The following is a 20,157-nucleotide window of genomic DNA, read 5'->3' as shown; positions in this document are numbered from 1 at the left end:
TATACAAATTTAAGTGAGTCAAAATGCAGAGGTCTAAATGATAAAAAGATAAATACAGAGCTACAAACTTCTTTATCAATGACATATTTTATATATCCAAATATAGGAAATTCGATGATGAGGAAACTTTAAGGTTTGTCTCCCAACTGCATAATTTGGTCTTTTTTTTTTTTTTTTTTTTAAGATGGAATCTCGCTCTGTCACCCAGGCTGGACTACTTGGTGCGATCTCAGCTCACTGTAACCTCCATCTCCCAGGCTCAAGTGATTCTCCTGCCTCAGCCTCCAGAGTAGCTTGGAGTACATGTGCCACATGCCATGCTAATTGTTCATTTTTAGTAGAGATGGGGTTTCATCATGTTGGCCAGGCTGGTCTGGAACTCCTGACCTCAGGTGATCTTCCCACCTTTGCTTCCCAAAGTGTTGGGATTACAGGCCTGAGCCACCATGCCCAGAGACAATTTGGTAATTTTTAATACTTTTAAATTGAAGATAGATCACAATTGAGTGTGCATGCTCCTTCTTTATTAGTGTTGATAGGATAGTAAAAATGTAATCTAAAATTTAATTTCAAAATATCATGTTTGCATAGCCCCTAAAATGCCTCTGCAGAGCCCTTAAGGCCACATGGTTTGTTGAGGCTAGATTAAACAAAATCTTGGCTGTAATTGAATGTTGGACTTCACTTGTAGCCTTTGAGGATTTCTTGAAATATTTTAGAAAAAGATGTGAGAAGTCCAGATCCTGTATTTGAAATGATAATTTAAGTATGTTTAAATTGAGGGAGAATGGAAATTTATTTAGAAAGAAACTGAAATAATTCAGATGAAAGAAACTGAAATTGAGGCCCTGAAATAGCGCAAAAGGAGTGAAACTGGAGAGTTGGGGTAAGATTCAAAGATATCTCAGAAAGAGGGAGGTATAAAGAAATAACAGCTTTTAATAACATATGGTCTGGAGTTTGAATCTTGCCTTGTGTTTTTCAGTTTATGAAAATATAGAAAGCATCTGCTATGGTTTGAATGTGTCCTCCCCAAATTCATATGTTGACATTTAATTGCCAATGTGATAGTATTAAGAGATGGGGCTTTTCAGAGGTGATTAAATCATGAGAGCTCATGAATGGGATTAGTGCCCTTATAAAAGAGGTACAAGGGAACTGTTTGTGCCTTCTGCCCCTTCCATTATGTGAGGACACAGAGAAGGTATCATCTATGAGGAACAGGCTCTCACCAGACTCTTGTTAAAAGAAAAACTTTAGACAAATTAACTTTAGCAGAGTTTATTTGAGCAAAGAACAATTCATGAATCAGGCAGTACTCTACACCAGTGGAGATTCAGAAAGCCCCACTCAGCAATGTGAGCAGGCAATATTTATAGGCAGAAAGAGGAATTGAGAGTACAGAAACAGCTTGCTTGATTAACGGCCCAGCATTTGCCTTATTTAGGCACAATGCAATGAGGCATTTGCCTTATGTGGACATGGTCTTATAAGTTGGTAGTCTGTGATTGGATGAAATCTGGCTGCTGTAATTAGCTGAGACTCAGCTATTTGTTACAAGAATATACTCTTAAGTAAGGTTTATTTAAACACTAACTTAGGTGCAGTTTGCTATGCAGAATTTCAAAGTATGGAAGCAGCTTTAGGCCAAATTTAATTTAATTTAACATTCAATATGCTGGTGCCTTAATCTCGAACTTTCCAGCCTCCAGAACTGTGAGAGATACATTTCTTTTTGTAACTTACCCGGCCTAAGATATTTTGTTGTAGGAGCAACAACGGACTAAGATAGCATCTGGGAAATAATAATGTATAATCTTTTAACACCTGAATAATACAAATACTGATCTAGAGATTACCTTACATCTTGACATTCTGTAAGCCCTGCTTAACTACTGCACCACAGAAGGCCGCATAGCTGGAGACTACAGAGCTGAGACTTGAACCCTAGCAGCCTAACCACAGAATTCCTGCTCTTTATTATTTTGCTGTCAACACTTGATTCTGAGGTTGTGCAAATTCACTGTGTAAAAATCAAGAAGCACATATAGTTTGAAATAAAAAGCAGATGTGTGGGGGAAAGGAAGACCAGGAGAGATGATCCTCTTCTATGTCATGTTATGAAGTATGAACTTTGGATCTCAAAGGCAGTGGAGAAAAATCAATGACAGATTTTAAGCAGAAATAAGATGATCAGTTTTGAATGTATACAAGATCACTCTGGTGCATTTTACTCTTTTAGGTTTCCTTAGTACCTTATCATAATTTTCAATTTCATTCCAGGCCTTAAGCATTCTCCAAGTATCTCATGCATTTATTTTACTTTTTTCCTGAGAAAACTACATTAAAAAAAAAAAGAAACAGTTTATTTTTTCTTTATTCATTGAACAAATATTAAATACACACTAGTTAATACAAGGGACTCCTTCAAAGGATCTATGCAAATAAGCTTGCAAAATATGCAAATTAATGGGTGATGACTTGCATTATAAAACAATACTTAGATTTACAGATTTATGTGAAGTTTCAGATTTATGTTCTTCAAATCTACTAAAGGCAAATTGTTTGAAGGGCTGTGTTCTCCATATATTAAAGGACTATTGTCATAAAATGAAGCACACATGCACTTTTATAAGTGACTCAAATGACCTACTTAAAAACTGCTATTTCTAGTGAAACCAGTTAATCAACATTTGAAAAACAAGTCTTCAGATGCCCCTGATTATCAGCCTGGAGGAGTATACCATCAACTGTGAGAACAGGATGTCCTATCTTGCACTAATGAGAGATGCTAATGCATCATATTTAAGGAGAATTAAAATGAAACTCCTTAAAACAGAGAATTAAACTCTGACACGTTACCTGCATTTATCTGATAAAATGGTGCCACACAGTTATGCCTTGCTTAATGACAAAGACAGGTTCTGAGAAATGAGATGCTAGGCTATTTTGTCATTGTGCTAATATAGAATATACTGACATAAACTTGGATGGTCTAACCTACTACATACCTAGGCTATATGGTATGGCTTATACTCCTAGGCTACAAACTTGTACAGCATGTTACTGCACAATATTTAGTAGGCAATTGTAACATAATGGTAATTATTTGTGTATTTAAATTTTTCTTTTCTTTTCTTTTTTTTTTTTGAGACAGGGTCTTGCACTGGTGTGCAAAGGAGCGATCTCGGCTCACTGCAACCTCTGCTTCCCAGGCTCAAGCAATCCTCCTGACTCAGTCCCCACTGCCCACGCCACACCCCACCCCAGTAGCTGGCTATGGGTGCCCTCCACCACACTGGCTCCTTTTTTGTTTGTTTGTTTGTTTTTGTAGAGATGGGGTTTCGCCATGTTGCCTGGGTTGGTCTCGAACTCCTGGGCTCAAGCGATCCATTTGCCTTGGCCATCCAAAGTGCTGGGATTACAGGCGTGGGCCACTGCACCTGGCTAAACATTTCTAAACATAAAAAAGCTACAGTAAAATATGTTATTATAATCTTATGGGACCACCATCATATATGCTGTCCATTATTGACCAAAATGTTATGTGGCACATGACTCTGTGTATGTACACCCACACCACACCCACACATACACATATGTATCATAATATAGTACCAAAAAAAAAAAAAAAAACCCATAATACAAACAAAACAAAACAAAAAAAACTTTCCTCATTCCATGACTGGAATCAGACCTTTTGTTTAAAGGCTTTGAATACAATTTTCCCAGTTTTTAAAAGTGTGGAAGCTAAACTGTAAGATTCCACAAAGAAAAGTTTCCAGAATATAACATATTTGCCAGAAACCGCCTTTCAAAGCAAGTGGAAAATATCCTTACTAGTTTAGAAAAGTTCAGATATTTAAAAGAAGTAAAATTTTGCACATCAATTAAAATTGAAGTGCCTTTGTGTAACTAGAAGGCAAATCAGCATATAAGAACTTTTTTGTAATTTGTAATCCAATTTATTCAAGTCGAGGAGACTTACACATTATTTAAAAAGTATAAAATGAAGTCATAGTCATGAAAAATACAGTACAGTGTGTTTTGACCATACAGTAATGAGGCTGATTTTCTCAGGAGACTTAGTCACATAACATTTAACATTTTAAATGTGTCTTCCTCAGCCAAGAGCAACAAAGTGAGACCAGCCAAGAGTCAGTCATATGACCACCGGCAAAGTTGCCAATGCAGTTTTTCCATTTCATGTGCCCTGTGGAAGTGCAAAAGTGGAAAAGTAGACCCAATTGGAATGGGCAAAAGTGGAAAAGTAGACTCAATTGGAATGCTAGTTTTTTTTCACATTGCGTAAGTTAAAGGTACAACAGCTGCTATATGCTAAATTATCACTAGTTGTGGGACTTTAGTTACAGTACTTGAATTTCCCCTCACTCCAACTTCTTAAAATGTGTTGAAATACCAACCATTACTAAGTTAGTTTCTCCAATGTAATTGAATAGTCTAACTTGGTATTTTAGTCCTTAACAGATTTTGCCTAAAAGTATAACATTTACAGGGAAAAAAAGTTCAGAGTTAAAAGAATACCACGCAAGGGCAAATGCTTTTATGGACAAACTTTGAACTGGATCTTCACTGTTCATTACCTTACTGTATTTGCTAAGGAAGCTAAGATCTCATTTAATTTTTGTGTGCTTTGCGTTGGTTCAAAACTAACATCACGTTCTCAGAACTTGGTCAGGCCTTAATCAAATAAAATGTTATTTGAGCTTCCACTTGGTCTTTCCACTCTGCTAAGTGCAAAGACAGTTCTGGAGAAATCAGTCTTAGCTCATGTCCTCAAGGAGTTGGTCAAAAGACAAAGGTTGCAGAATATGTACGTGCCGTGTCAATGAACTGCTACAATGGAATAAACTTAAAATAATGCTAACATTTATTGACTCCTCATAATACGGCCAGAAACTTTGCATGAATTAACTCATAGAAACGTTATGACGTTGTATTATAAGCAATCTTAATTTGCAGATGAGGACACTGAGGCTTAGGGAAGTTATCTAACTTGCCTAAAGTTAAAGCAATATGCTACCTTTATGGTTGCATCTCCTTAGTAAATCTCTGGGTTGCTCGGACTCCAGTGCGAGAAAGAGCCTGAAATTTGCAAACTTGGATGATGGGGAAGAAAAGGTGTGCTAAAGTCAGGTCACAGAGGTTCAGTCTTAATCTTGTTCCTCTGCAAGCCTTGTTGCTCACACCTCTTGACCGACAGCTCGAGGCAGGTCCTCGCAGCAAACTTACTCTAAGTAAGCCAAGGCCAGGTTTGGGAAGAGGGGGCTGAGAAATGTTAGAAACGTGAACGCAGTCCAGGCTGGAGAAGAGAAGGGGGTTTCGAGGGGTGCCCCTATGCAGCCCACACACACACGAAGCACTCACTTGGAAAAGCAACAAGCTTGGCGGGAGGTCCTCCCGCGGCCGGAGGGCCTTGAATCCTAGGCCAAAAGACTCATCCACAACCTAGGGGGAGGCGGCCACCAGCGCCCCATCTAAGCTAAAGGGCTGACAGAAGGGCTGCAGCGGCAAGTGCGCGCCAACACACGCCCGGTCTCGCCTACGCCCAGACACCTGAGGCTCTGAGAGGAACTTCCCGGCGATCCGCTCAGGCTGCGCAGAGCCTCTTCTCCCTGCCGGGGCCCCGCCCAGCCTCACTTCTTTTAAAAGCAGCAGCCAGCAGCGCGCCAGCGGCGTGCGGCTCGAAAGGCCGGGAGGACGTCAGAGCCGCGCTGTGGAGGTCCCAGCACGCCCCGCTTTCCTTCGCAGTGACTCGGCGGCGCCCGGGACAGCGCGCACCTACACCCAAACGCGCGCTCCACCCGGTAGCCTCCTCCTGCCTCACGGCCCGAAGATGGCGGCTCTCAAACTCCTCTCCTCCGGGCTTCGGCTCTGCGCCTCTGCCTGCGGATCTAGAGGAGCCTGGTACAAGGTAAAGTGCGGGGGAAAAGGAAGGCCACGGGCAGGAAGGACGTGGACCAAACCCTGAGTGGTGCCCGCGTTTTCTGCTCTGCCCCTACCCCCTCTCTCCAGCCTGGGATCTGGCATCCGTGGCGCGGTGCCCTCGTCACGGACACGCGGCGACGCGTTCTTGGCCTCGCCGGCCCCTTGGATGACCGCCTTTGCTTGGTTCTGCAGTCGCTTCCCTGATGGAGCGAAAAGCTTAAGGAAGCGCGCGGAAAGACTGAGAAGGGGCGGGAGGACTCCTGGCAGCGCTGTCGAGCTCCCTGGCGGTCGCCGGCGTCCCTCCTGGCACCCGCCCTTGGAAAGGGACTCTGAGGGTCTGAACTGGGGGAGGAGGGCGCCAGTGTATGGAGGTGAAGGAGTGAGGCAACAGCGGGTAGGTTCGCGCCCCCGATGTGGGATCTCTGGGCAGAGGAACCCCTAGAGGCCCAGAATCTGAGGCCGGGTTCGCCATGGCTCTGCTCGAGTTCACCGGGGCTGGATGCCGGGTGCGGCGGGTGTGGAATACAGCTCCCATCCTCTCCTCCCCTATTTGGCTCTGCTGCCCGGCAGACTGGAGCGCTCGCCAGAGCGTCCTGCCGTCCAAGCTGGGAAACCATCCGAGGTGTGTCCCTGGCTCGCGTCTGATCTGCAGGGGCGGACAAACCTTTCTCTCGAGGCCCCTCGTATCCGGGTTAGGGGCTTTCGGTTTTCAGAGCCCTTTGAAATCCTTTTTGTGCCCCACTGCCAACTCTCCACCCAGTGGTATCCGGAGGCATTCCCACCGTGGACTGACTTGTGGTTTTGCCCTATGCACTGTCCTCGCTTGTAAGCCCACCCTTGTCTGAAGCCCTAGGAGCGAATTGCAGGACCGGAGCGCCAGGTCCAGGAGGGTGACTTTATCCCCGCTGTCTCAATCGCGGGAGCCTCCTCCTTGGTATTCAGTAATAGATCTGAGCTTAACAGCGTGCCATGTACACGGTGCTTACTCCTGAAGCGTGCCTGCCAGCCCCCATTGCTCTTCTTTCCTGCATCCAATCCCTGACCGCTGAGAACACAGAGGAGCCACTGAGCTCCTTCGGTAGGTGCTAGGGAATGATTCAGAACTGGACTATTTTACTCTTAAATGCCTCTTAGGAAGCATTTTGATAACTGCAGGTAGACTTGGATATATAAAGCATTACTGAAAGGGAACTTGACCTTCAGTGAGCCTGCAGTGGTGCTGAAGCTAGTGCAAACCAGAGCACAGCGATACCCTTGGGCCGAGGTCAAGAATGTTCTTATTCCTTCTTTTGACAGTTATTTGCCCAACTGTAATTTACTCACTTCGAGTCTTTTCCACTTTGAGTATATCATTAAACCATTTCCGAAGCTCAGCAAACCTCTTCTTAGAGGGAGGAGATGCAAATAAGGGGTTCTGTTGTATCTCATTAAAAGTTCATACAGAGTTCAAACTTACCCCTGTCAGGCTTAATTATCATAGGTCTGACTCCTGCCTCCCGCTGTTCCCCTAGCTTGTGACTCTTAGTGCCCTTATTGTTTAGCACTTTAAATCTTCACCTGCTGCTTCTGTTGAACTGTACCACTTATCTGCTTGTTGAACTTTTCAGATGTGTATATTGTCTCCTCAACCAGATGACAGTTCCCTGATGGCAGAGACCATTTTTATGCCTTACACTCAGTCTCCCTCAACAAACACACTACTCTGCGTAGATGAGATATTCTACACATGTTTAACATACGGATGAGAGAACCCTGCAGGCAAAAAGAAACCTTGAATTTTTCCACTAAACAGAACTAACAGCTAAAATGAGATAGTTATTTTCTTAAATGTGTACAGTTTTTATGATGAGCAAGCCCAGTGTCTCTCGGACCTGAGAGTGCATCAGCATTACCTGGAGGTTTTCTAAAACAGACTGCTGTACCCAGCCCCAGAATTTCTAATTTAGTAGGTCCTGGGTGGGGCCCTAAACTTTGCATTGATAAGTTCCAGATGATGTTGATGCTCCTGGTCTGGGGACTGACTGCCCCTTTCAGAGTTATCTGGCATGGACTTAGGTGAGAATAGACTATTGGAAGGTATCTTCTTTTCTTCATTATTACTGCAGGGCAGTGGGGAGCATTTAATACTATTTTCACGATAGAAAATTATTAGTGGGAAAAAGATTATAAGAGTACCACTAACACTTTACCCACCATTCATCCTTGACACTGTCTTTTCCAAAATCTCCTTCCAAGCTCAGACTATCCTGAGCTGCAGTCCTTCTGGTGCAACTGGTGAACTTCACTTGGATGTCATTTGGTGCTTAAAACTCTTTCTGATCCAAAACAAACCAGCCATAAAGTGGCTTTCCCATTCCTTGTTTTGTTCTTCTTTCACTGTGCTTGACAGCACCAGTATCCATCCAGTATATAAGCTGGCAATCCTGGAACCATCTTCTCTTCTCCTTGCTGCACTTCCAGTTGATCACCAAGTATCATATGTGCCTCTTTCTGAAATGTTCCTCAGTGCTGTCCCTGGCATTCTTTCTCAGCAACTGTTTCTTCCTTATAGCTCCGCAAGTAAATACTATGATTGTGTTTAAAATTTTGTAATTATTTAGTTACTACTGTCTTTGCTAGTTTGTAAGTTTCATCCTAGCAGGGACTATGTCTGTGTTTTATTTTTAATACTTATTTTAACTTTGTAGCCCCAGTATTTTGTATAGTTGGTACAAATGGGTGAAGGAAAGAAATAATGAGTTTCCATACCACTTTCTTAATTCAGGCTTCCTTTGAGTTATGACATCTGTTTCAAAAGCTTTGCTGTCCCTTCCTCATTGAACGATCAAGTCACAAATCACCACTAAAGAACTTACTCATGTAATCAAGTACTACCTGTTCCCCAAAAACCTATGGAAATAAAAAAATTAAAAAGAAAAGGAAAAAGAAACTCTGCAGTGTAGTCTTGAAGACTTTTTACAAACTGCCTCAATCTGCTTCTCCAGCCTGATCTTCATGAACCTCTCTCCATCAGACCTGATCCCGCGTGTCTGTGAGTACGCAGAGCCTTTTCATATCGTTGAACTCTTACTTATGTGGCTCCCTTGTTTGGAATCACTGTCCTGACAAGTATTTAACACCCGGCAAACTCTGGTTTTCTAGTCCACCAGGTAGAATGAATTACTCCTTCATCTGTGCTCCTTTGGAGCACTGAGTACCCCTCCAGCATTGGATAACAATGCACACCACTGCTGTAGAGAATTGCCTAGTGTTGTAACTCCCTGTGAGCCTCTTGAGATTTATTCTTGTTACATGTGCATAATTGGCAGTGTTTAGCTGAAGGTGAACATTCCACCTTTGGTAGATACTGGTTCACTTCTGGACAGCTAAAGTGTTTTCACACACATCACCACCTCTTGGCAGTGATGCCACGCTCTGCAGGTCTGTGAGTGCATTCACTCACATATTACTGCCTTTTCCTTACGACGTGTATCTCTTGACTTCTCTCCATATAACTTCTCCCCACTTTTGTTTCTCAAACTCTGATACTGACTTAGACGATATTAGCTGTTCCTTGTCATTTATTTAACCATAAGGTGACAAAATAAATATCACCTCATGTTAAAGTAATCTTAAAGCTAAGACCCGTGTTTTTTTGAAAACTTTCAACAAAGATCACCTGGGTTAATTTGCTACAGTAAGAATTGTGTTTAAAAACATTCTTTGTAAAATCAGTGGCGTGTATATATATGGTAGAGTGAGGTGGTTAAAAATTAAAACTAAACTCCAATAAATGACAAGTTGGTTTTAGTGCCCTGGTAGAGAATGAAGAAAAGTTTGCATTTTCCGAAGGAAGCTAACATCCCCTGAGTGTCTTCTATAGTCCAGGCACAGGGCTTCTGTATATAACATCAGAATATGTTTTATACAAATATAAGCTTAGAAAGGGAAACTGTGGGCAAGGGGAGGTCTACTGTACATATAAAAACACCATGTATGCCATAAATATATACATTTATTGCCTACATAAATATATATATTTATATACAATTAAAATTAAAACTGAACTCCAATAAATGACAAGTTGATCTTACTGCCCTAGTGGAGAATGAAGAAAAGCTTGCATTTTCCAAAGGAAGCTAACATCCCCTGGGTATCTTCTATAGTCCTGGCACAGGGTTTCTGTATATAACATCATTTGATCCTTACTACATTCCTAGAAAACAATTATCATCTTTTTGTAAACTTAAAATACCCTCTCCCCCCGTGAAAAAGAGATGCAGTGGTTAAGTAATTTTCCTGGGTTCATGTAACTGTGGCAGAATTGGAATTTGAAGCAAGGGTATTTTTGATCCCAAGAGCATGATCTTTCATGCCATACTATCTCCTAAACTAGATGTTAGGGTTTCTTTGGATAGAATCTGTTGTAGTACAAGTTGACTCTTTAGTAAATAGATATCAAATGTCAACAAATACTGTTAACTGAATATATGAATAATGAAAAAAACAAACTTGAGCACCTGCAAGTTCTTCATTGTCTTGAGCCCCTCTCAGATTACCTGGGAAACATCTTCACTTTATGCTTTTAACTTTTGATTATCTGGCTAAACATACCTTCTCTAAAATACTTATGAGGTTTTTTTTTTTTTTTTTTTTTTTCCAGGGAGTGTGGCAAGCTCTTTGGTAATTTCTAACTGTAATGAAAACTATCAGATGAAACAAAAGAATAGAATTCTTGATAAGCCTATGGTTATATGCTTTTATTTGTGGGCAGGGGAGAGGTGGTGATGGTTAATGGGTACCAAAAAATAGAATGAATGAGACCTACTGTTTGATAGCACAATAGGGTGAGACTATAGTCAATAACAACTTCATTGTACGTTTAAAAATAACTTCAAGTGTGTTTGGATTGTAACTCAAAAGGTAAATGCTTGAGGGAATGGATACCTGAGTCTAAAAAGCCTATATAGGTGTATAGGAGAAATGAGTTTTCTTCCAACTTCCTCTGTATGTGAGATTTGTGTTTCTCAGCATATTGAAATAGTTAGGGTGATCTTACTGCACAGACTGTTGAGCTGTGGATAAACTCTTTAATTTTCTTCTGCTTCTAGCTATAAGGGCCTGACTCTTCACTTCTGGGTGGAGATAATGACAGCAGAGTTATACAGGAAGAAATAGAACACTCACAAAGATTTGTTGTATATCAATAAACGAGAAGTAGAGTATGAGAGGTTTCAAAAAACTTGGAGAGAAGCATACTGCAGTAGAAAGATCCTGAGGTAGAAGGCCATACAAAATCTTGGATCTGGTCTTGCTTTAACACAGTTTTGGGTAAATTACAAGATCCTTCTAAGCTTCAAAAACTTGACCTGTCATTTTAAGTGTCTCTAGGAGATATCCTCAACTTTATCTTGCGATCCTTCTGTTGGCCTGTTTATTTAGGCTGTCACACGTGTCATTTTCAATATATTAAAAAAATGTATGTTTAAAATAGAAGCAGATGAATACTTGCTACTTGAGGATAGGAAAGAGGGAAAACTCTTTGTGGCTCAAGCCCTTTCTATCTCTGCCTAGACTTATTTCTCAGGGTTTGGGCAGTGTGCTCACTTATTTTTAGAGGAAGAAAAGAATGATAGACATTTATGCTGTCACCTTGACTACTTCAGTTGTGCCTGTCTGGGAGACTGTTAGGCAGTGGATGTGAGCTCACAACTGGCATGTTAAGGTGGCAGTATACCAAGATTCAGATGTTATTCTTTCTTTTTAGGCTGACTGTGTAATGAGAATAAAGGAAAGGTGATATTGTGTATGAATGATTGCTACAGAATCTGCTTTCTTGTTTCCTTTTGTGCATAGTGTGGATGAAGTAGGGGAAAGGGAAATGTTTACAACTGATTGCTCATGAATATTCACTAGGTGACTCATTTGGGACCCAATAGTACACTGGTAAGGCTAGACTCACCTTCCTTGTAGATAATGGTTTGTTCCTTTTATGTAGGCTCCATAAACCTTAAGCCCCGTAGGAGGATGAGTTGTTTTGTAAGGTGTTCTTGTCCCTTTAGGAGGCATTCTTTGACATTTAAGATTGAACCTGGAGCCCAACTCTGTAGATATATGTTTTGTTCACATTGGCTTTAATTTTTTAGAGAGCAGTGCTCATGTCTTAATACTTAACTATGTTGGAACAAATAGTACAGGACTTGACACATGGTAGGTTTACAGTAAATACTTATTTATTAATGGAAGATTGGGTTACCAGAAACTGATGCTTGATGACACCATTGCTATGAATTTGAATTCAAGTATATGGACTTTTGCGGGCGGCAAGGCACCCAGGTGCCGAGGCAAGAGATCGAGGGCACAAGCTGTTCTAGTATAATAAAACATATAAAATAAGAATAGTTATTCTAGATAAAGATAATAGATATGATTATGTATGAATATCATTTAATCATTAGTTTGTAGCAATTACTCTTTACTCCAATATTATAATAATCCTTGCTGTACAATTATAACTTAGGAAAAACCAGGCCATACAGAGATAGGAACTGAGGGGACATAGTGAGAAGTGACCAGAAGACAAGAGTGTGAGCCTTCTGTTATCCCCGGACAGGTCCACCAGAGGGCTCCTTGGTCTAGTGGTAACGCCAGCGTCTGGGAAGACACCCGTTGCCAAGCGGACCGTGGTCTAGCGGTAGCGTCAGTGTCAAGGAAAAACACCTGCTACTTAGCAGACCAGGAAAAGGAGACTCCCTTTCCCCGTAGGAGTTCAGAGAAGACTCTACTCCTCCACCTCTTGTGGAGTCAGGCCCACACGCAGTTTTCCAGAGGCCTAGCCATCTCCCTGTGATTCTGTGCTTCAATGGTCAGGCTCCTAGTCCGCCTTCATGTTCCATCCTGTACACTGGCCATGCCTTTTAAATAACAGTAGCAAATAAGTGAAAGTTCTAAAAGTCTCTGATATGCAGAAATAATGGTGTAAGCTTTCTCTCTCTCTCTCCTCTCTTTCTCTCTGCCTCGGCTGCCAGGCAGGAAAGGGCCCCATGTCCAGTGGACACGTGACCCATGTGACTTTACCTATCATTGGAGATGGCTCTCACTCGTTACCCTGCCACTTTGTCTTCTATCCAATAAATATCAGCGCAGCCTGGCATTCGGGGCCACTACCGGTCTCCGCGTCTTGGTGGTAGTGGTCCCCCAGGCCCAGCTGTCTTTTCTTTTATCTCTTTGTCTTTGTCTTTATTCCTACAATCTCTCGTCTCCGCACACGGGGAGAAAAACCCACTGACCCTGTGGGGCTGGACCCTACAGACTTTTCTTTCTACTTTCATTCTTTGGGGTGACCACAAAGGATGGAATTAGAACTTTCCCTTATGTAATAGAAGACATCTGTTACAAGGGGACTTCAGTGATAATCTGTGGATAAAATATCCATCCTACTTTTAAGTATGAGTCACTTAAAGCTCCAGGCTTTTAAAGAGGGGGATAGTATCACAGACAGAAAGGTGAAATGGTGGTTATGGAAGCTGGAGGTGAGGAGTTGGTGAGATGTTGGTCAAAGGATACATAATTTTATTTAGGAGGAATAAATTCAAGAGATCTGTTGAACACCACGGTGACTATAGTTAATAATATATTGTATACTAGAAAATTGCTTAGCACAAAAAAGTGTGCATTTATAAATAGCTTGATTGAGCCATTAGTATCCTCCCTTATCTGAGGAGAATATGTTCCAAAACCCTAGTGGATACCTGACCTGTGGGTAGTATCAAACCCTATATAAGTTGTTTTTCCTACATACGTCTGTCATTCATTTTAATTTATAAATTAGACTATGAGACATTAGTCACAATAACTAATAATAGAACAATTGTAACAATATATTATAATAAAAGTTATAAGAATGCATTCTCTCTCCCAAATCTTATTGTACCATACTTACCTGGGGTGACAGACCTCAGAAAGGGAAACCGGATAAGGGGGGTCTACTATACATATAAAACAACCATATGTGCCATAAATACATACATTTATTACCTGTATAAATATATACATTATATACAATTATTACCTGGAAATTAAAAACATGTATATATAAAGGGGATAATGAAATTATCATTTGTCTATCAATTGAATAAATTGCTACACACACAAAGCTGTATCTCTAAATGATTATCAATTTTTTTTTTTTGATATTTCAGGGATGTGTTTGTTCCTTTTCCACCAGTGCTCATCGCCATACCAAGTTTTATACAGATCCAGTAGAAGCTGTAAAAGACATCCCTGATGGTGCAACGGTTTTGGTTGGTGGTGAGTATACTAATACTGTTTTTCATATTACAGTAATGTCCTTATGTTTTTAAATGAAACCAGTAAATCACAATGACAAAGATGTATAAAAATGATAATTATTTTATTATACATTATTTATTTTATATATTATAGTATCATCTAAACAGATGATTAGTGTCTTCTTCCTAAAAGTTTAGCAAGGTTTAGCATTCAATATTTTACTTTCTGTGTGTGTGTGTATTTGTGTGTTTCTGTTTTGAAAAACTGAAGCTTCAAAGTAGTCCTGTTTTATTAATAGCTTTGAAAAAAATCCCTAGATCTCAATTTTTTACTTAAAAAGTTGGTATTAATCTCATAAGCTTACACCTTCAGAGACCCTGTAGACATAGACATCTGTATTGACCTCCCCCACTGCCAATTCTATTGCTGCTGCTTGTTTGGAATCTCAAGAGGGAGTCTCACTTTGTCGCCCAGGCTGGAGTGCAGTGGTGCGATCTCAGTTTACTGCAACCTCTATCTCTCGGGTTCAAGAGATTCTTGCCTTAGCCTCCCAAGTAGCTGGGATTATAGGCACCTGCCATCACTCTTGGCTAAATTTTGTATTTTTAGTAGAGATGGAGTTTCACCATGTTGGCAAGTCTGGTCTCGAACTGCTGACCTCTAGTGATCCGCCCACCTCGGCCTCCCAAAGTGCTGGGATTACAGGCATGAGCCACCCGCACCCAACTTGCTGCCTGCTTCTGATAAATAATATCAAGGATTATTTTTAGGATTGATCCCCGCTCATCTAAGTAAGTCATTGAATGTTTATTTTAAACCCAAAACAATTTGTGTAATCATGGAAAATATAAAGAAATGACCATTTTGGGCTTAGGCTTCCAACTGTGCAAAATCTACTCAGACATGTAAACATTCTTAAAAAAGTTATGGAAAAACTGATTTATAAAGCAGGACAACAATAGATATATAGTTAAGTGCAAACTGGGCAATGTGTAGCTATATAAACTGGTTGCACTTGGCCTTATACTTGTGGTTCAAAGACAGGGCGGTGATATGTGATATAATGGTGCAAAACATTTGGATACAGCTATATGACCGTTTATTAAGCTGCTGAGATATATATGTGTATTTTGCTTAGTAGATCTAATAATGTGCTTTGTTTAATTTCCCTCTTAAAAAGAATAACACACACTTCTCTGAAAGAACTTTATTACCCCTTTTACAAATTGTTTATTTTTTCGGCTTAATGTAGGTTTTGGGCTATGTGGAATTCCAGAGAATCTTATAGATGCTTTACTGAAAACTGGAGTAAAAGGACTAACTGCAGTCAGCAACAACGCAGGGTAAGTGTACATTTTAAAAACAACTGGCTGGAGAGAAATGCCAATTCTCAATGTTTAAGCAGAGTTTATCAGTGAAATGAAGTTTTCTCCTACTCACATGAGCATCAAAATCTAGTGTTTAACAAGGTCAAGAGGGTTACATTTATCCAAATGTTTTTGGTACCATCCTTCATAAGTAAAGCAGACTTACTTCATCTAGTATAAAGATATAAATTAAGACTTTATATTTCAATGTGATGTGCTTTTATTTTTCTAAACTTAAAATATATTGAAGTTAGAATATATATCTTCAAATTAAGCCTTGCATTTTAAAATTTAAAGGTATTGTTTTATGTTATTTGTTAGATCATTTATAAAGCAAGGTGGGCATCAATTTGAAATCTGTTTAAAGCCCTTTCTTTTAGCAATGCCATCATTCTAGATCATACATAAAAGGATACCATTAATCATAAAAACATGGCTGGTCTTGGAAGGTGGATATGCTGCCAGCACTTAAGATAATAGGATTACATATTATGTTGGTCAGAAATAAGCCATCATTTTAATAATGGCATGCACATTAAGGTACATTTAGCTATGTTAGGAAAAGCTATATTTTTATTTTTACAAAATGGTAAGTCATCAGCTCTCAACAATTAAAGACTTTAAGGATTTTACATTTTTAATCACCCAATTGGCCTTTTAGCCGATTACAAAAGCAGTTTAGAATAAATAGTGTACGTTATTTAGAAAATAAAACTGATGCTATTTTTGTGCCCATTTTTCCTTTTCTGGGTCTATTTCCATCTGGAAGATTGTCTCTCCTCTTTCCTGTCTATCCACATCTCTCAAAATTAGACTTAAATTATATATCCTCAAAGTATCCTTATCCAATTACAGAAACTTTTCTAGTCTTTATTGATCTTGCCCCTTTTCGAGTTCCTTTAGAGACTTTTAGCCTTTCTTTGTATGCTGAATTTTACTTATCTTTGATATACATATTACATTACCGATCTCATTTATTTACAGTAGTTTTGTATTCCCTATTGTCCTGAGCCTGTAAGTCTGAGTCTCAGAGTTACTGTGTGTTGGAGGGGAATGGGATTGTAGAAATCATCTGTCCCTTGTTTAACTGACTTTTCAGATCAGCTGAAAATAGAGAAGTAACTTGTTTATGACAACTTGATAACTCTTAAACATATTTTATGCCCTTTAATTTGACTTGATTATACATACTTTTGATTATCAGCACTTTCAGTTTTCCAGACAGCTTTATGCTTATAAGGGATACTGTAGATCAATATAAAATTCTTGATGCAGAATAGATGCTGTTTTGTCAAAGGCTAAGAAATCTGATTATACATGTGTACCTACACTTATAATTACTTGCGCGTGTGTGTGTGTGTGTGTGTGTGTGTATATATATATTACTGTACTAGTCAGCTATAATAGTTTTTTGAGAGCCCAATGGTCAGTCTATCACTCTAAAATGTCTGGTTCTGTACCAATGACTTTGAACCTTGAGATAAAGCAGTGACCCCTCTGCTGTGCCCTTGTTCTTTATTGAGGAAGCTGCAGCTCTGAAGGAGTTAATAGTCAGGTGTAGGCCATGAGCTGATTATGGGCATTCCCTAGGATTTAGTTATTTTGTTTGGGAAGGGCTAACTAATTCCTGGGATGTATACTTGAACTTCTGTGCTCAGCTCATGAAAGATTTCATTTGTCTCATGTAACTGCAGTAGTCCTCCCTTATTCGAGGGGGATGGGTTCTGAAATCATGGCTAATACTCAACCCAATTGCTGTCAATGGGAATGTATTTCTATTTGTCTTCCACTCACAAATTTAATGTCTTTTCCATCTTAACTAAGCTTTTATTATGCTCTGTTGCTATAACTTTTGCAGTTTGAGATACGACAGCAAAACTAGCACATATTTTTCTCTGTCTTTGAAATTTAATAGATAAAAGACTAATTCTTACTTGGCTCTTTCACTTAAAGTAAACACTTTATGGCTTCTTTTTGGCATATCCAAGTTACCAGCACTACTACTCTTGTGCTTTGGGGCCATTATTAAGTAAAATAAGGATCGCTTGAACATAAGCATAGCAAATACTGCAACAATCTATCTGATCGCCATCATGGCTATTAAGTGAAGAACAGGAGTGTAGTATATACAGTATAGATATGCTGGACAAAGGGAGGATTCACATCCCGGGCAGGATGGAGTAGAATGATGATGGTTCATCATGTTACTCAGAATGGTGCGCAACTTAAAACTTACGAATTTTATATGTCTGGAATTTTCCATTTAATATTTGTGGACTGCAGGTGACTGGGTAATTGAAACCACAGAAAGTGAAACTGCAGTTTGGGCAGGGGGGAGATTACTGTATGTCATAAATTAGCCTTGTATTTAAATGCAGCATTTTCTTTTTGGTACTCTTGATATGTTAAATATAATTATCTAATCCAGATTTAAGTATGTCTAAAATGAAAAGTAAACAAAAGAAATACAACTTGGTAAGTGATCGCAACTTTATTTTTATTTATTTTATTCTGACAAGAATTGCCAGTTAATGAGATTTCAGAAAATCAGCACATTAAATTTTAGATTCAGAACATGAAAATATTTCCAGAACATTGTTTCCGATACAGTATCTTTTTGCTTTATAATAATGTGCCTCATTAATGAATTCTTGGCCTTAGACTTTTTCTAGTCACCAAAATGTTTGAAACCCAGGTCTGTTGTGATGCGGGAAAAAAGATCACATCTCTCTTTAGTATGCTAAAAAATGTTGGCTACTAAAGGAAAGCAACAATCTTTTTGAAGGTCTTATCAGCATTGTCTTTAGTGTTAAAGAGCTGTAAGATGTTTTAATATTCATGTCTCTATTAGAAATGATATGTTCCCCATTTGCAAAAGATCACATCTATTTTTCTTTGTCTTGTAAGCCTTTATAGGTAAGAGACTTGTCTTACTCATTTTCTATCATCAATGTCTGATAATAGGTAAGATATACACTTGCCAAATTTGAGTTGTAAATTATGTGGCAAGAAACACTCTCGTTGTAAGCTGACAGCATTTTCAAGACCTGAAGAACTGGTCAGGTAGTGCACCTGGGGCTAGCGTCTTATGCATTGCTTGATTGCTATGCCAGGATACTAGTCTAATAACAAAGCAAAGCCCATATAAACCATGATTCTCAGAGCTAAAATAAATGAATAAAGAGATGTAATCTCCAAATAGAGCCAACTTAAAATGGGTAATGGGTTGAAAAGCCAAAGAGATCCAGAAGAGAGTAGTTAGAAAAATTCCTAAGTCAATCAATGACCAACTGTATTCTGGCTTTACTATGGGCCTATAGGAGTTTCAGATATTTAAAACTACAGAAAGTAAAATGGATCATATCCACCTTCATGAATTATTTCATTATAACTTTATTAGTCTGGGTTCCAGAGGATATCAAATGTAATTGAATTTTCTGAGTAGTTGAGGAGTTTACCAAAGGGAGCCTTTTCAGTGGAATGGTCAGGGCTGAGGGAAAACATGAGTAATAAAGAACCCTGGAGTTTGTAATGGAGGGGTGCTGTTACCAGCCCCAGGTCTGAAGGAGTGAAAGGAGGCAGCTGTTAGTAGGACCTGGAAGAAAGCTTTATAGAGGGGGTTATTCAATGGGCTGTAACTTCTCAGGGAGAGAGTCAGAGGAATATAAATCCCAACATTTTTCCCTCACCCACATCCTCTTGATGGTGCCTCCCCCTGGGTGAACCCAGTCAGAGTGGCTGAACTCGATCAGAAGCCAGAAGGCAAGGGGACCCCTCAATTTAGTCTACAGGGCAGCCATCTGAGGTCCAGAGCAGGCTGGAGGTTGGAGAACAGATCCAGAGGGACAAACGGTAAATATCCAGTGTAAAGACTTGGAGGTTTTCACTATTATTAGAGAAGAGCCAGTGAGGAGGGGGACAGTGGAGTTGAGCAATAAATCCATTTAACAGATGTTCAGCTTAGAATACAATAGTGAATAAAACAGACCAAGATTTCTGCTTCATGGACCAAATGCTCTAGTTTGGGAGAGGTGGACTATAATAGTAACATAACATATAAGTAAACTTTCCAATATGTGAAGTTATATGTGCCTTGGAAAAGAGAAAAAAAAAAAAAGTAATAGGGAATGGGAGTGTGAAAGTGGAGGGGCGGGTTTTAATATTCAGTTGGGTGATCAGGATGGGACTCACTGAGGTAACATTTGACCAGAGACTTGAAGGAAGTGAGGGAGTGAGCCATGCAGATGTCTGGAAGAAGAGTTTGAGACAGGGGAAGGCCAGTGCAAAGGTACCAGGTGGGGGATATGTAGGTATGTTGGAGGAATGGTGAGGTCAGGAGAGGAAGAGAAGTGAGCAAACAGAAGAATGGGTGGAGTGAGGTTGGGGACATCAAAGTGCATCTGATCTCATGGGACCTTGCAGGCCACTCTGGAGACCTTTGATTTTACTCTGAATGAAAGTACCATCACAGGGGTGTGAGCAAGAGCAGTGATGTGTTCTGACTTACATTTTATAAGGCTCGCTTGGCTGCCATGTTGTAAGGGAGCAGAAGCAGGGAGGGTTTGCAGTT

At 39.9% G+C, this 20,157-nt stretch overlaps 1 protein-coding gene and 1 long non-coding RNA gene across 3 annotated transcripts in view; one reads left to right on the top strand and one right to left on the bottom strand.

Moving 5' to 3' along the window:
- Positions 1–3,949: 3,949 nt before the first annotated feature.
- Positions 3,950–6,183, bottom strand: LOC105529289. Its single transcript, XR_001004486.1, has 3 exons — positions 6,024–6,183; positions 5,834–5,925; positions 3,950–5,418 (listed from the first exon to the last, which is right to left on the bottom strand). It is a non-coding gene; the product is annotated as an uncharacterized LOC105529289 (long non-coding RNA).
- Positions 5,189–20,157, top strand: part of OXCT1 (3-oxoacid CoA transferase 1) — a 151,654-nt gene continuing 136,685 nt past the window's right edge. For both annotated transcript variants that reach the window (XM_011966412.1, XM_011966404.1), the window contains exons 1-3: positions 5,189–5,935; positions 14,130–14,238; positions 15,473–15,563. In XM_011966412.1, coding sequence (XP_011821802.1) covers positions 5,858–5,935; positions 14,130–14,238; positions 15,473–15,563 — 278 coding nt within the window. In that variant the 5' untranslated portion in view covers positions 5,189–5,857. The remainder of the gene's footprint in view (positions 5,936–14,129; positions 14,239–15,472; positions 15,564–20,157) is intronic.

The sequence above is a fragment of the Mandrillus leucophaeus genome, unplaced genomic scaffold (assembly GCF_000951045.1).
Source record: "Mandrillus leucophaeus isolate KB7577 unplaced genomic scaffold, Mleu.le_1.0 Scaffold119, whole genome shotgun sequence".
Lineage (NCBI taxonomy): Eukaryota > Metazoa > Chordata > Mammalia > Primates > Cercopithecidae > Mandrillus > Mandrillus leucophaeus.
Note: the sequence above shows the minus strand (reverse complement) of the source record. Positions and strands in the feature narration are given on the sequence as shown.